At 52.8% G+C, this 16378-nt stretch overlaps 1 protein-coding gene across 1 annotated transcript in view; it reads right to left on the bottom strand.

Moving 5' to 3' along the window:
* Adra1b (adrenoceptor alpha 1B) overlaps positions 1 to 14767 on the bottom strand; it is a 28367-nt gene extending 13600 nt beyond the window's left edge. The window contains exon 1 of the mRNA XM_042699597.1: positions 13782 to 14767. Coding sequence (XP_042555531.1) covers positions 13782 to 14733 — 952 coding nt within the window. The 5' untranslated portion in view covers positions 14734 to 14767. The remainder of the gene's footprint in view (positions 1 to 13781) is intronic.
* Between the last annotated feature and the right edge of the window lie 1611 nt (positions 14768 to 16378).

Below are 16378 nucleotides of genomic sequence, written 5' to 3'. Positions count from 1 at the left end.
TCCTAGAGGTCATGGTTTTTGATAGTTGTACAATGGAGGAAAACCAAGAGTTAATTAGTCTCTGCTGGGCACTAGGGACTGGGCTAGATGGCTCCCTTTTGTTGTCCCATCTAATTCTCAGAACGATCTTGATAGGGATGTTTTATCAGACCTGATTTACCGTTGAGAACTGTGAGCACACACAGCAGGCATGATTAGAATAGAGTCGGCTCTGGCCTGTAGGGGGCAGGATGGAGACCCTGGGAGGGAAACCCTGGTGGAGGCCAGGTAAACTTCAGGACAAGTGGCTGAGGGGGACCACGTCTTGACGGGGATTATTGGCTCCCGTCTTGGAGCATCATGGAGGGGCAGGGGCTGTCACAGTTTGAGGCCACTGTTAAGACTCAAGGTGAGATACGTCTGAGGCCTACCTAGGGGCAGACCCTGCTTTCAGCTCTTTCTTGCAGTTCTGGCTCTGGTGAAGTTGTTTAATTTCTCTTATCCCGGGGTTCTCATCCTGAACGTAACATTGTCTCTCTTGTATTTGAGTTGTCAAAATTAAAAGAAAATGCATCCAACACAGGGATGTCCTGGCCGTGGCGGGAACAGATGCAGGGGCAACGCGATTGCCTTAATCAGTCTTCTAACTTCAACAATGACCCTCCTCCTCCTCCTCCTCCTCCTCCATCTTCTCCTCCTCCTCCTCCTCCTCCTCCTCCTCCTCCTCTCCGCCCTCCTCCTCCTCCTCCTTCTCCTCCTCCTCCTCCTCCATCTCCTCCTCCTCCTCCTCCTCCATCTCCTCCTCCTCATCCTCCTCCATCTTCTCCTCCTCCTCCTCCCCGTCCTCCTCCTCCTCCATCATCTCCTCCTCCTCCTCCTCTTCCACCTCCTCCTTCTCCTCCTCCCCACCCTCCACCTCCTCCTCATTTTCTGCCCTAATTCTGTGGTTTCTCAAGCCCTGGAGCGCCAGTTCTGGTGAACAGGAACCCCTCCCCACAAACGTCCTCTTAATTAAGATGCCTTATTTATTTGCTTAGGGCCGAGCCAACCCCTGCGCTTGTTTAGCTTGAGGGAATAGCTGTGGTCTGTAGGAACCCATTTTGTGGTTAAAAGTGCTGATTCAGCTGATTTGCCACGGGGAGGAAGGAGTTTTGCTTTTGAGGGAAAACTGCCAATTAATCTCTTAGGCTCAAATGTTCTCTTTTTTAGTAGACGTTTTTGATTTAACAAGTAGACTTTCGGAGACGTGCCTCTGACTACACTTTCTACTGAAACGGGACAAGTTAGCGGATAGTAGGGATGTAACGTGGGGACTGGCGACATGGAAAACGCTTGCGCTCGTGTGCTGGCTGGGCAAAGGGTGGAGCAGCCTGCTCCTGGGGGGGGGGTGGCCCTGCATACCACGGCCTGGGTAGCAGCAACCCCCCCTTCAGCCCTCCCCATAGATGCTCCTCCCCATAGAAGTCTCCTGACATGATCCAATGTCCCTGGGAGGGCAAAAATCAGCCCTGGCCCCGAGCTCCTGTTTTACAAGAATCATCTCACTTCATGCCATTTATCTCAGACCTGACTTTGCCTGATTTCCGTGTCCTGGTTCTTTCTAGTACTCCAAGCTGTCACTTCAACAGGAGTCATGAAGAGCCGATGAGGGTGTCTCTGAGAGGAGGGGGTGTCATCACTGACAGAGGGGACGGCCGGGTGCCGTGGTTCATGCCTGTAATCCCAGCTACTGGGGTGACACTGGGAGGGACACCCTTCAAAGCTAGCCCAGGCACAAAGTTAGAGAGTCATCTCCACAGCAACAGTAAGGCAAAACTAGGTATAAGGGTTCACACCTGTAATCTCAGCTTCTAAGGAGGCCGAAGTAGGAAACTCAAAATTAAAGCAAAAAAGAGCTGGGGGATGGATGGGGAGCGTGGCTCAAGTGGTAGAGCACCTGCCTAGGAAGCAGAGGCCCTGAGTTCAAGTCCCACTATGGCAAAAAAATAAAAAAAATAAGAAGGAAGGAGAAGAAAGAATGAAGGAAGACAGAAAAAGAGAAAGAAAAGAGAAAGAAAGAATAGGGGAGTTACACCACTGCAGACAGGTGTCCGCAAAAGCTTTCTTGGTGAGAGTTTTCTAACTCCTGACTCAGGAGACGCCCCCCCCCCCCCCCCCCCGGTCCCTCCACCTGTGGCAGTGGGTCAAAGTTCATCTTGTCCCTCTCTGTCCTGGCAGCTGTTTCTAACACTTCTAGATTTAGTATCGTCTGAAAATAACTCAGCCTCACCCTCCAGATCAGCAGTTCAAGGTCAAGATTAAATGCCGTCCCTGAGCAACAAGGGCTCATCCACTTCCTCTCCAGACAGCCTTTCCCCCGCTTTCCCCCCAGCAGAATCTGCTCTGTGGGGGCTGGCTCCTTTCTTGCAGAGTGGTGTTCAAGTGCACAAGTGCACTCTCAAGTGTGTGAGGCCGGCATCTTCTGGGGACAATTTAAATTTTGCAGCTAAGCGGGGGTGGCATGCCCTTGCCTAAATATAGCTGGTGCCAGCAGAGCTGTTTCCTGGATGGTCTTGGGCACCCAGGGTGGGACCCCCCGCCCCGCTCCCGGCTTGGATGCTGGGAGAGTCTTCCTTATGAGCTCCTCAGGATGTGCAGCTCCAGTGACTGCTTTCCTGGGAGAGGGGCAAGAGGAGGGTCTTTCTTTTGTTCTGGTTTTATTTTTATTTTTGTCTGTTGTGGGGCTTGAACTCTGGGCCTGGGCGCTGTCCCTCAGCTCTTCAAGCTCAAGGCGAGTGCTCTACCACTTGAGCCACAGCGCCACTTCTGGTTTTCTGGTGGTTAACAGGAGAGAAGAGTCTAACAGACTTTCCTGCCCGGGCTGGCTTTGAACCGAGATCCTCAGATGTTAGCCTCCTGAGTAGGTAGGATTATAGGCGTGAGCCACTGGCATACAGCAACCATGAGTTTATCTTTTGCTAAAGTGGACTTTAGTAGACAAGGAAGTCCTGAAGGGCAGATAAAGGCATGGGCTATTAAGGGAAAAGTATCAGTGACAGAGTATTTACCATAGGTAAGAATAGAAGGACATGGAGAGGATTCGTTATGTGGTATCTATTCAACGATGCCACCTTCATCCGGGAAGATTTCACCTAATGAGACTGGCAAGCATCATCAAGTCTGATAACGCCCCTGTGGGCTTCGCCAGTCAGTGAGAGGAATACTGCAGGCTACGGACAGCAGAAGGGGCCAAACTAATGCTGGTTGTAGGGCTGGTGAGCAGAGAGCAGGATATGAGTGAAATCAGATGAAAAACGAAGCACAGTTATGTTGTGTTGCAGTGGCCAGTCATAGCTTCTCCTCCAAAATCACAAAGCAGTGTAACAACCCCACTACAACTCTATTGGAGCCTAATTTGCATTCTATTACATCCTCTCAATTTAGTGTTCTTAATTGCAAATACAGTATTTACTCCTTGCAACATATTAAAAATACACAGGATGTAAAAAAGTTAATAATTTCCATTCTATCCTTCAAGGTAGCTAAATTAATAGCTTTAAAAATATAACTGTGGGCTAGGTATGGCAGGCTCACACCTGTAATCCTAGCTACTTGGGAAGCAGAGATCTGAGTATTGCAGTTTGAAGCTGGCCAAGGGTAGGAAAGTCTATGAGCCTCTTACCTCAAATTAACTACCGAAAAAAAAAGCCAGAAGTGGAGGTGTGGTTCAAGTGGTAGAGCGCTAGCCTTGAGGAATAAAAACTCAGAGCCAGCACCCAGATCCTGAGTTCAAGTCCCTGGACCACCACACACACACACACAGACACACAGACACACACAGACACACACACAATGTGATCATGGCCAAATACAGTGCCATAAGTTTGTAATCCTAGCTACTTGGGAGGCAGAGACCAGAGATCATTCTCTGTTTGGGGTCATATCTTGAGTACGTGAGCACATATGCATTTTTAACATATGGACTATTCATGGTGCTATTCTTTATAGCAGTAAAATAGAAAAACTTAAACAGCAATCCTTTGAGAAATTGCTAAGTAAAACAGGATGCTCCAGAAAAATGGATTACTATGCAACTGTCAAAAAGAGGGCAGGAGCTCCTAAAGCAGATTCTAGCCTGGCATGGTCACATAGACCTGTGCCTGAAATACGCTCTTCAGTGAAATATGAATACTGAAGTGTTCGTAAGAGATGCCATTACCAGATAAAGAGAATGGGTGGCACCCAGGCAGTATATTCACGGATGAGCATACACATACATGTTTTCTGGGAGGACAGATGAGAAATCTGGAAAGTGCTGCTGGAGGAAGAAGGAAAAAGTCGAATGCATGTGAATTTGAGGTCAGGAAAGGCCAGAAGAACATTTTTCTTCTTCCTTCCGATTTAATCAAAGTTTATCGGCATCCCTTTGTAACACACAAGTTGATGTAAACAACTTGCAAACTCTATAAAGCGTGGTGGTACTGTGCACGGTCCTCGTGGTCCCAAGACTATTTAATTAATTTATTTATTTTGGATAAAGAAAACCAGTCTAGAAAGTCTTATTCCTTCAAGTGCACTGAGGCTGGGTTCTTACTCTGGGATCTATGAACTTGAATAAAATAAAAATACTTCAAATGAAACCAAAATGAGCCTTTGGCTGAAAGTTCGCCAAATGTAGGCAGCCAAACATGGACCAACCAGCATGGGTTTGTCACCACAGAGTCAGATTTATGACATCCCATTACAGCCCTTGAAGTTATCATGAAATATTTCCACCTGTCACCTCCTAAAAATTATGGTTATTATTTATTTGACTTGTTCCCAGATATTGCTGATTTAATATACTAAGGAGGGACTTTTGTTTTTAACTCTACAATAAATTTGTTTCTCAACCTAAGTATATTTCAGTAGGACTGGTTTGCTTTACAATTGTAGTTTGTATGTCCACTGTGAGGATGGCTTTATTAGATTACCAAAGTAACCAATGGAAAACAACAAAAGGCCCAGAACCTTTGCGTGAAGGTAAAGTTCAAAGAGCTGAGCACAGTTACAAGTGCACACTGCAGGGCTGGGAAGGTGGCTCAGTGGCAGAGCGCTTGCCTTGCATGCCTGAGGCCCTGGGTTCAATTCCTCAGCACCACATAAACAAAAAGAAAAAAGCCGGAAGTGGCGCTGTGGCTCAAGTGGTAGAGCGCTAGCCTTGAGCTGAAGAGCTGAGGGACAGCGCCCAGGCCCAGAGTTCAGGCCCCACGACTGGACCCCCCCCCCCAAAAAAAAAAAAAAACCAAAACAAAACAAGTGGACACTGCAGGGAGTTCCGTGTCTTGGGATAAAAAGAAGAGACTCGACAATGAAGGGGACAAGAATGTTCGGATGTGGGGCTTGAACTCAGGGCCTGGGCGCTGTCCCTCAGCTCTTCAGCTCAAGGTGAGTGCTCTACCACTTTAGCTACAGTGCCGCTTCTGGTTTTCTGGTCGTTTATTGGGGATAAGAATCTCATGGACTTTTCCTGCCCGGGCTGGCTTTGAACCGTGATCCTCAGATCTCAGCCTCTTGAGTAGTTAGGATGACAGGCGTGAGCCACTGGTACCCGGCTGGAGATGTACTTTTTGTCGTGAGCCCTCCTGCTCCTCTTCCCTGACACTTGCCATCCTGGATCTCTGTCCAGCCCCAGGCCGGTTGCACAAGCCCTGGGGGACGATGCCTACAGATGCCAGCGAGCTTGGCATGTCCTTGGCCCTTTCTGACCTTCCTCTGGGGCGGGCGTAGGGTGCTGAGCTCAGCCTCGAAGCCACACACTTTAGCATGGCAGCAAACTCTATTTTAAAGGATCTCAGCAAGCGTGCAACCCCGAGCCCCAAATTCATTCCGGAAGGCAAGAGAGAACGTTTAGAGGGACTAAGATGTGCTGAGCACACATCCCACCCCAGAACCCCGACGGGGTTCTGTGAGGGGTGGTCTGTTTGTTTGTTCTAGAGTGTTCTGCTTCTTTCGTTTGGGCCTGATGTGCTCACTCACTGGTACAGCCTCGTTCACACCAGAAAGGGGTACCTGAGTGTTGAGAAAGTGTGCCGCTTGCACACTGGATGTGCAATCCTGAGCGTGGCCGGTCCTAAGGGATGCTCCGGCATCCTGGGCTGACTCCAGAGGATGAAGGCTGGGAGCAAACCACTCCCCATGGATTCCAGCTCCCTTTCCTTCTCCCATGAGACCCCCCCACCCCCCTCCCATCCTCCTCTCTCTCCCCCTTCAGCTCCAAACCCCAGGTCAGGCACGCAGGGCACCAAAAAAGCTGGAAGTGGAGCCGTGGCTCAGGTGGTAGAGTGCTAGCCTTGAACATAAAGCTCAAGAGCAGTGCTCTGGCCCTGACTTCCAGTCCTAGGACTAGTACATGTATTTGCGCATGCGCGTGCGTGTGTGCACACCCACACCCACACCCCAAACTAATCCTGGTGATGTTCTCACCCTGAGATACTGCCTCCAGTTGCTGGACGATTGACCGCCGCCTGCCCACCTCCTCAGAACAGGTTCTACTTTTCCCATGTGGCACCTGCTACTCCCTGAAATCTGGTCTCAGAGCTTCACCCCAGGATCTCCCCAACAATGAGCCCATCTGACTGCCTGGGTTCAAATCCAGCTTGAGTCACTGCTCAGTCTGCTGCCCTGGGGCACGGCAGCCTCGAGCTTCCCTTCCTCCTCTGTAGGCCTGTGACAGTGATGGCAGCCATGCTGTAAATCCAGGGACGGAAGCCCAGGGGAGGCTGCGGGGAGTGACACCCCGCATGGAGGGGCACGGCGAGCTGGCGCCGGGCAAGTCCTAATGATTGCTAGCCATTAGTATATTACAGCCACACGTGGCCTCGGAGCTGGGTGGCTGAGCCGCGTCCTGTGGGTGTAGGGGAAAGCGATTTCCAGGTGTGGCCAGTGGCCATGCGTTATTGTTACACACAGACTGGGAGCAGTGCCGTCCTGCAGCCCAGATCTTCACAGCTGATGGTGCTGTGGCTTGTGTGCGCGCCTGCCCACGGCACTTCTGTGGCTGTCTGCCCCGGCAGGATTCCAAGTCTCCACTCCAGGCCCTGTCCTGACCTGCCTGGCAGGCTCAGTTCTTCACCGGCCACGCCTCTTTCTGGCCCCACCCCTCAGAGCCAGCACCCTGGGTCTCACTGCCAGGCTCACTGCCATTCTCTTTCCTCTCTTCCCCTCCTCTCCTCCCCCTTCCTTCTCTCCTCCTTTCCCTTCCTCTTTTCCCTCCCCTCTTCTTTCCCTCTATTCCTTTTTTTCCTTCCTTCCCTGTCTCTTCCTCCTTCCCTTCCCGGCCTGCCTTTCTTCCCTCGCTTCTTCTCCTACAGTGTGCACCCTCTCCCCTTCTCTGGGTTGGTGACGGCTCAAAGACGTCATCTTCCTTCCTGCCAGTCCTCGCTCCGTCCACGTGGGCTGGAGCAAGGCGCAGGTGGGATGGGGGAATGCTTCTGGCTTGTGGGAGGTCGTCTGAGCCTTCTTGACTCTCCGCAGGCTAGGCCTAGGTACCCCGTGCTACTGCACACGACCCCCCCTGGGAAAAGGTGTCAACGATCACAATTCCTGCTCCCACCACAACAGAATATGATCCAAGGGGCCTACAGCACAGGGGTCCAACAATGTGGGCAGCTGGGTTTGCTCTCCATCATGGCTCCTGGCCGTAGGGTCTGGCCATCTGTTCACCTCCTTGGTGTGGGGTGGGGCCTCTCTAGCACGGACTGCCTGATGGGAGGTCTGGGAGGAGCCCTCCTGGCCGCCACGTTTGGCCAGTCTTCCTCAACGTTGCTCTGGACACAATTCTTTCTCTCACTTGGTCTTTTGACAACACCACTACCCCATCTCAAATTCCCACCCACCTGTCCCCTCTCACTACACTGGTAAGGTTTCCTACCTGCCTCGATTTTAGCCAGTGCTTTGCAAAGTGGCCCGACGTAATTCAGATAGTAGTTTTCTGCCTCTCAATCCCTCCCACAGTGGCCAATGCACTTAGGTAAAATCTGAAGGCATGAATGGAGTCTAAAGGTCCCTGCCCGGCCTGTATCCTCCGCCTGCACTGACTGGCCTTCCTGCTGTGGTCCAGGCCCTGGCAGCTCTCTATTATCCCCTATTGCTGGCCCTTCAGGGGTGACTGCCTTCCGCGTGCATCTCTCTGTTACCTGCCCCCTTTACAGAGTGAACTCCAAACATTCCAAGTTCTGCCTGATGGGACCTTGTGATTAGATCATTCTTGTTTCTTTTTGGTTGGTTGTGGGGCCTGAACTCTGGGCCTGGGCGCTGTTCCTCAGCTCTTCAGCTCAAGGTGAGCGCTCTACCCACTTAAGCCACCTTCTGGTTTTCTGGTGATTAATTGGAGATAAGAGTCTCATAGACTTTCCTGCCTGGGTTGGCTTTGAACCTTGATCCTCAGATCTCAGTCTCCTGATTACAGGTGGGAGCCCGATTTGGATTTGGTGTTTTTTAAGGAAGCTGTATTTGCCACGAGAAGTAAATCACACAGAACATAACTGTTTTGCTCACTACTCTTCGTCCAGGAAAATGCCCGCACATAGTAGCTACTCAATGAATCCATACTTGGTGAACAAATGCATGATTAAAGATGTAGACTCATACACCTAGAACAAGGGCCAGGAACCATTCTCTCCTGCACCTTTGCTCTGGATGGGGTGACTGGTCAAGTATGATATCTTGAGACACCTTCGCATCCACCATGCGGGATCTCACTCTGAGCCTGACATTACGTGGCCTGGTCTTTATTCAGGACTGCGTGTGGTTTGTCGACGGAAGCAGGTGAATTGCCTCTTGGCAGGATGGCTGTGGGTATTTTTCCTGGAGGACATTTGCTATGACAGCTGGTTGCCCTCGGAGAGCAGGAAAGGCCAGGCATCTTCTAGATGCCGTGGGACAGGTATCATCCATGCAGGGGCCACGTTTGTTTCTGGTTCAACCAGCACCAGTACCTAGTCCAGAGCCTGGCACACAGTAGGTGCTTTAGGGAGTCTTTCGTTAAGTGCTTGGCCAATGGGTGAACGTATTTTAAGTCAGTAAGTAAGGTTTCCATCTGCCAGAAAGAATTCTCTGTGTGCAAAACAAAACAACTTCCTCCTCCCCAAACACTATTAATATATTTGAGCTTTGAAACCTTGGATCTTGGGGACGAATATGGGTGTCGATGGGCGTGGGTTCTGCTCCCGGTCGTCTCGGAGACCCTGACCTGTCCTTACATTTGTGGGGTGGTGGAATTTCCTCAGGCCCCACAGGAAGAAGAGGGTCAGGGAATCAAGTCCCAGGAGAGAGCGGTCCCTTCTTTGGTTCTATAGAGAACACAAATGTTTCTTTGAAATTGACCTTCCTTTATTTGGAGGGGAGAAGCAGTTGGTTCAATAATGGCTTTCCTGGTGCCTTTTCAGCCTTTTAAAAGACGGAAGAAAGATTTGGAGCAAGGCAAGGTTCCAGTGTTTTCTAAACAATTCACTAAGCCCAGCCACTAGTTGGCAGCCCGGCACTTCCTGCCACCCTCCTCTTTGCCACTCCCCCCCTCCCCCCCCACAGCCCCCAGACTGGTTACACATCTGCAGAAGACCAGCGACCTCTGAGACTCTGGCCAGGCCTTCCCCAGGAGGGCGGGGTTGGGTTCTCCCTTGTCATACCAGACAGCTGAAGGCTTCTCTCTGACATCTCACACATGGCTCGTGGAATAGAAATACTGCCATACTCTATTCTAATTATTTCCTCTCCCTTCCTGGCCATCTTCCAGGGGCCAGATAAAGAGGTCCTTGTTTGATGGAGTCCACCCCTGCTCCTGGGTAAGTTAAGTGAGCGCTGGTCCCTTCTGCCACAACTTGGGCTCAGACTACAGGGCTTAAAGGGTGGGGAGGGGTTGGGGGGGGCGGCACACACAGGTGAGGAGCTCGCAGCAGGAGCCCAGAGGCCCTGCCTGGCAGGTAACCCAAACCCACTCCCCCAAATAAAAATAAGGGAGGAAGGAAAACAAACGGGGTTCCTGAGCAGGACCTGTAGGGGGTGTGGAAACACATCCCTCCCTTCCAGAAGGAATCCCAACCCTTCTCTCCTATGGAGAAAATAAACAGAGTGATGAAATCTTGCACCATCCAGGCACCTGGGAGTCTAGCCCCCACTGGAAGTGATTGGTACCTGCGCTTCTTGCTTGCCAAACAACGTCTTCCCCCAGATCTGCTTTTGCTCCCTTCCCCGGTGAAGAGACTTCATGGAAAATTTAGAGTTTGGAACTTTCTTCGGATTCCAAAGGGACCTACTGTTGTACCCTGTGCCATTCTGACTTGGGTGCTACTGTAACTCAGAGGAAATAGGACCCCCCCACATCTCCATTTTGCAAGGATTTTCTTCCTAAATTATTAAGGAAGTGTTTATCCTGCACCTTCCTCTGTTTGGCCTCTTGGCTATCTTTTGGAGTTTCTCCCAAGCCCAAGGCCGAGAAACAAATGGTGCATCTCACCTGTTGGGTTTACAATGAAGAGGGATGTGGCAGAAAACAGCTGGTAGACTGAGGTCCCCAGGAGACTGGGACACGGATAGTCAGAAGGTTTCCATCGGCAGGAATGGAGAAGGAAGAGTATTGGAGCTGGGGGTAAGTAGCTCATGACTGCAATCCTAATTACTTGGGAGACTGGGGTCTGAAGGTAGTGGTTCGAAGCCAGCATGGGCAGGAAAGTCCATGAGACTCTTATCTCCAATTAACCACCAAGAAGCCAGGAGTGGAACTGTGGCTAAATTGGTGGAGCACTAGACTTGAGCATAAAAGCTCAGGGACAGCGCCCAGGTCCCAAATTAGGGCCACAGCTTGGGGGACACTCACGTGCATGCATGCACAAGTACACAAGTGTACGAGCGTGTGCACATGTGCACACACACACAGAGAAGAGTATCAGGAGAGGGAAAAACCTCTTGATTCTTTTTTTTTTCTTCTCAGCATGGGGCTTGCCTGGGCGCTGAGCTTTTTCACTCAAGGCGAACACTCTACCACTTTGAGCCACAGTGCTACTTCCAGTTTTCTGGTGGGTAATTGGAGATGAGAGTCTTTGGGACTTTCCTGCCCAGGCTGGCTTTGATCCACGATCCTCAAATCTCAGACTCCTGAGTAGCCAGAATTATAGGTATGAGCCACGGGTCCCCAGCTTCTCTTGATTCTTAGTACATGGAAATCAAGGAAGATTTCACTAAGGCATGGATAGAAAGGGCAGAAACTCTGTGTGTGTGTGTGTGTAACATGCAAAGAAATGGAACATAAACTTGATTAAGCACAGATCCCCAGGAGAGGGCACAGGGTCCCATACCACCAGGTGGCTGGTGGGGGCGGCGGACGGAATGGGGAAGTCTAAGCTTTGCCACATTTACCGCCTTTGCTCTCAGGGCACAAGGTTCTAAGGAAGCCAGGAGCTGCTCTGGGCCAGTGCTCCTCACAGCCTGGCTTGTGGCCCACCACCAGATTTACCTCGGATCTGGTTATATATTCAGATATCTGGAATGTATCTGATTCACTGACTCCATTGCTGGGACCTAGGTAGCGACAGTAAAAAAAAAAAAAAAAAACCAAAACCAAAAACCCAAAAAAACACATCAGGTTTCATGAGTCTTCTCTGATAGTTATTAAAGTTTGATCTCCCTTGATGTAGTTCGGCCTTCTTACTCTTAAGACATGAGATCTGAAGCCTGCAGAGGTCACGTGGCAGGTAGAGCGGTCACACAGTCAACTGAAGACCAAGTGAAGGGCTTGCATGTTCCTGGCCACCTGTGCAATATTCTTCCCATTGCAACATCTGGAAGCCTCCAACCTGTGTGTGGAGCTGTTTCCCCCTGCACCCTAGAGGCACAGCATACACCTCTGCTGGCTTCTGCCTCCTGCCAGGCCTGTCCCTTCTGAGACTCCCTCTGCTCAAAGCCTCTGTGGGCTGCAGGGCAAGGGGCATCAGGAAATGAGGAGAAAGATCTCGGTTCTCTTTTGAGCCTTTGGTAACAGGCTTGGGATTGGCAAGTAAAGCCGAGAAGGAGAAAAGACAGTTATCCCCAGGGGGTTGGCAGGGGTTTATACTAATAGCTTACTTTCATGGAACATCTTTTGGGTACCGGACTTGTTACTGACCTTTTCCCTAGGCATTCCTATAAACTCCATGGGGCAAATACTAATCAGCCCCACACTGTAGATAGAGAAACTGAGGCTCCTGGAGGAGCTACGTGGCTGATAAGAGAATCATCACTTCTTCATACAACCAGGAACTGCTGTAGTGGCCCAAATGCAGCACAAACTGTCTGTCATCCACCGTGAACCCAACAAGCCAGACCCCGAGTCCTTGGAGAAAGGGCTCTGCTGTGGAATGTGGTTGTTCCCGGGGTGGAACTTTGAGCCCTTTCTGCTTCACACTATTGGAACATATTTCTGAATGGCGTCTACTTACACACTTGTCTACTTACACACAGAACACGGGGAGAGTAGGTTAAGCAGCTTTTTTTGTTTCTTTCCTTTTTAAATGGAAACTTCTGCCACTAGTTTGCTTCCCATTCCATTCACTGTTTCGTCTTGAATGCGGCATGACTTGGGAATTTTCATTGCTTGAGGGGGTTTGGTTATGCCTGAGACCCTGGTAGGGACTGCAGGTGTTCCTGGTTGGTGGTGGGTACTGTCTTCCACCCCTTCCGCCTTCTACCCCATGCCGATCCCACAGCACGCGAGTATGGCAGGAGCCCTTCCTCCATTCATTTGCTTTAGTGTCCCTCAGGGACAGGAGAATAAATCAAAGCAGGTCAGAGCCTCAGAGAAGGGACAAGGGTTTCCCAAACATGTCACAGCATCTCACTATCTCTTCCTCTGGGTTTCCTGCCTAACCAGACCTTGCCTTCTTCCTTAGAAGAAACCTGGTAGCTTTTTGGATTATTCTGATAGTAAGGACCACCAAACTAAAACCAGATGGACACGTTCTGATCCCTGGAGAAGGATGTACTGATTTTTGTTGTTGTGGTTGCTGCTGCCAGGATTTGGTGTCTTGCAGCTGAAGGTGAGGGTCAAGTACAAGTGAATTCTAGACATTTGACAAATCACCAGCGTTAGGAGCATTCTGGGGTTAAAAACTGGGGATGGGTGACCACCTCCATTCATCTCCTCTCTCAAATGCCTCGCTTTGGAGAAGCCAAAGGCCCTTTAGAGGCTGTGTGGTTGGAAAATGCTCTGATTACACTGATAATGAAGGTGGCGTATTGAGGTGAGGGGGAGACACTGCAGGCTCTGCAAAGCTCTGGGAAACGTGGTCTCTGTGTAAGAGCCCTGGAATTGCTGAATGAACGCTGCTGCTTCCTCTCCGTGTACTAGCAGCCTCTCTGCTGCCGGCGTCTGCAGTAACTACAAACTATTTGGTATGCTGCATTAGTGACGGCTGCCCGGGCCGACGCATCATTACTACCGAAATAACGCCGGTGTGATGTTCAAGCCCGGTGTCCTTTTTAATTATTAAACCGAAGCTGGCTCGAGTGAGTCACTTCACATCCCACATTTTCCTCCCTTGGTTCTATTTCGAGTGCCTAGTACCTGAGCGCGTGCCACTGGCGCCTGGCTTGATTCTGAGCCAGCTCTCCAACCTGCAGAAGCCCTTTTGCAGATCAAACAAATGTTATCCCACCTCCAAACCCACACAAGAAGGCGCAGATCACAACCTCCCCTCCCCAGCCCGGCCCCCCAACCCAATCACAACTTCATAGAGTGAAGTGCCTCATCAAACACCCAAGACCTGAACAAAACGTCTAGCTGCCCATCCACCAGTTTCCCCCCAACTTACCAAGTGGGAGAGCGATGAAGAAGGGGAGCCAACACAGGATGAACATACCGACCACGATGCCCAGGGTCTTAGCTGCTTTCTTTTCCCTGGAGAACTTGAAGAGTTTGACGGCTATGGAACTCCTGGGGTTGTGGCCCTTGGCCTTGGTGCTGCTGAGGGTGTCCTCGTGAAAGTTCTTGGAGTGGATCCTTAGGGTGAGCTCCTTGGAGTTGGACATCTCCTTCATGACGCCGGCCTCCAGGTTCTTGGTGGTCCTCTTGGCCACGACGTAGACGCGGCAGTACATGACCAGGATGACGGCCAGGGGGATGTAGAAGGAACCCAGGGAGGAGAAGAGCGCGTAGAAGGGTTCTTCCGTCACCCCGCATTCCTTGTCGTCGTTGGGGGCCGGCTCCTTCCAGCCCAGGAGGGGCCCGATGGAGATGACGGTGGACAGGACCCACACGCTCAGGAGCGCCAGGATGGCCTTCCTCCGGGTGACCAGCGTGGGGTACTGCAGCGAGTAGCGCACCCCGATGTAGCGGTCGATGGAGATGGCGCACAGGCTCAGGATGGAGGCCGTGCAGCACAGCACGTCCACGGCGGCCCAGATGTCGCAGAACACCCGGCCCAGCACCCAGTACCCCAGCACCTCCAGGGCGGCGGAGAAGGGCAGCACGCTGCAGCTCAGCAGCAGGTCGGCGATGGCCAGGTTGACGATGAAGTAGTTGGTGGGCGTCCGCAGGTGCCGGTTGCAGGCCACCGACAGGATGACCAGGATGTTGCCCACGATGGCGAAGAGGATGAAGGCGCCCAGCACCAGGCCCACGGAGACGGCCCTGGTGACGTCCAGCTGGGGCGGCGCGGGGTGGCCCCAGGTCTGGTTGGGGCCGGTGGTGGAGTTGGCGGGGCTCCGCTCTGCCCAGTGGGACGCGTTGGGCGGGTGGTGGCTGGTGTTCAGGTCCGGATTCATTTTAGAGTCCGCCCTCCATAGCCGGGGGGCGGGCGGGCGGGGGGGGGGGAGGAGGAGGAGGAGGAGGAGGAGGAGGAAGGCGGCCGGGCCGGCGGTGGAAGGTGCTCAGCTGCCCACAAACTTTGCGGTGCCCGCGGCCGTCGTCTTCCCGGGGGCGCCCTCCGGCCGGGGACGCATGTTCTGGCGCTGCGGGGTGGGAGGTGGGTGTGGGGGGCGCGCCTGCTGCCCGCACCGCGGCTGGAGAGGAGGAGGAGGAGGAGGAGGAGGAGGAGGAGGGAGGGGACGAGGCCGGCGGCGGCGGCGGCGGCTCCGAGTTCAGCGGTCCGCGGCCGGCGCGCGCGCGCGCGGGGTGGCGGGGGGCCGGGCGGACGCGCGGGGCCGGGGGGCGGCGGCGGCGGCGGCGGCGGGTGTGCGGCTCGCCCGCCCTGCGCCCGCCGCCGAGGAGGGTCTGCCTTCAGTGAGCCGCCTCCGGGGCGGACGGCGCCGCGCGCGCGGTGACATCAGGCGGGGAGCCCGGCGCCCGGACTCCTCCGCGCGGCACTAGGGGGCAATGCGGGTCCGGCCACGGCCACGGCGCGGGCGGGCGGGCGCAGCCCCGACGCCGCCGCCGCCGCCGCCGCTCGGCTCCCCGCGGCCCCGGGGGAGGTGGAAGAGCGGGGCGGGCTGGGGTGCTTACCTCTCTAACGGTGGAGGTGGAGACGGGGCGCGCGCCCGGAGTCGGCCCGTGCATCGGACGGGAGGTGCAGTGTGTCCAAGTCCCTAAAAGAGGGGGGGGGGAGAGGGAGGAGTAACCCAGGGGTTTGGGCAGGAGGGAGGGAGGGCACCCCTCAGGGCTGATCTCCCCAGCCGCATCCTCTGAAGTCTTAATAAAACGTGGAGGCTTCTCTTCGTCCATCCGTCCATCCACCAGTCTACCCATGCGTGCATGCATCATCCATCCATCTACCCATGCACACCTGCATACATCTACCTACCTATCCATCCAACCACCGTTCCATCCATCCATCCATCCATCCATCCATCCATCCATCCATCCATCCATCCATCCATCCATGTCTACCCATGCATCCATGCATCATCCATCCATCTACCCATGCACACCTGCATACATCTACCTACCCATCCATCCAACCACCATTCCATCCATCCATCCATCCATCCATCCATCCATCCACCAGTCTACCCATGCATCCATGCATCATCCATCCATGTACCCATGCACACCTGCACGCATCTACCTACCCATCCATCCAACCACCAGTCCATCCATGCAACCATCATCCATCCCTCCATCCATCCCTTCATTCAATCTTGCACAGAGTACTGAGTACTACTGCTGAGTACCTACTGTCTGTCCTTGTCCTCTTCTAGACACTGTCCTATAGCTACCGCTGCAGGAATGGATGGTTGCCCTGCAAGGGCCTGGCTTTCTGGTGGGAGGAGACAGACTGTAAACAAGTAGATCAAAAAAACTATAGGGCAGGCCACCTGCTGACAGGGATTTTTAGGATAGTTTGGATGTCACTGAAGTGATCGGTGAGTCAAGGTGGGAGGGGAAGGGAGGAAGTTGCTAGCTGGCTATTTGGGGGAGAGAGAGGGAGGGAGAGACAGAGACAGAAAGAGAGAGAGAGACAGGGAGAGACAG

The sequence above is a fragment of the Dipodomys spectabilis genome, unplaced genomic scaffold (assembly GCF_019054845.1).
Source record: "Dipodomys spectabilis isolate Male_0828 unplaced genomic scaffold, ASM1905484v1 ptg000258l, whole genome shotgun sequence".
Taxonomy (NCBI): domain Eukaryota; kingdom Metazoa; phylum Chordata; class Mammalia; order Rodentia; family Heteromyidae; genus Dipodomys; species Dipodomys spectabilis.
Note: the sequence above shows the minus strand (reverse complement) of the source record. Positions and strands in the feature narration are given on the sequence as shown.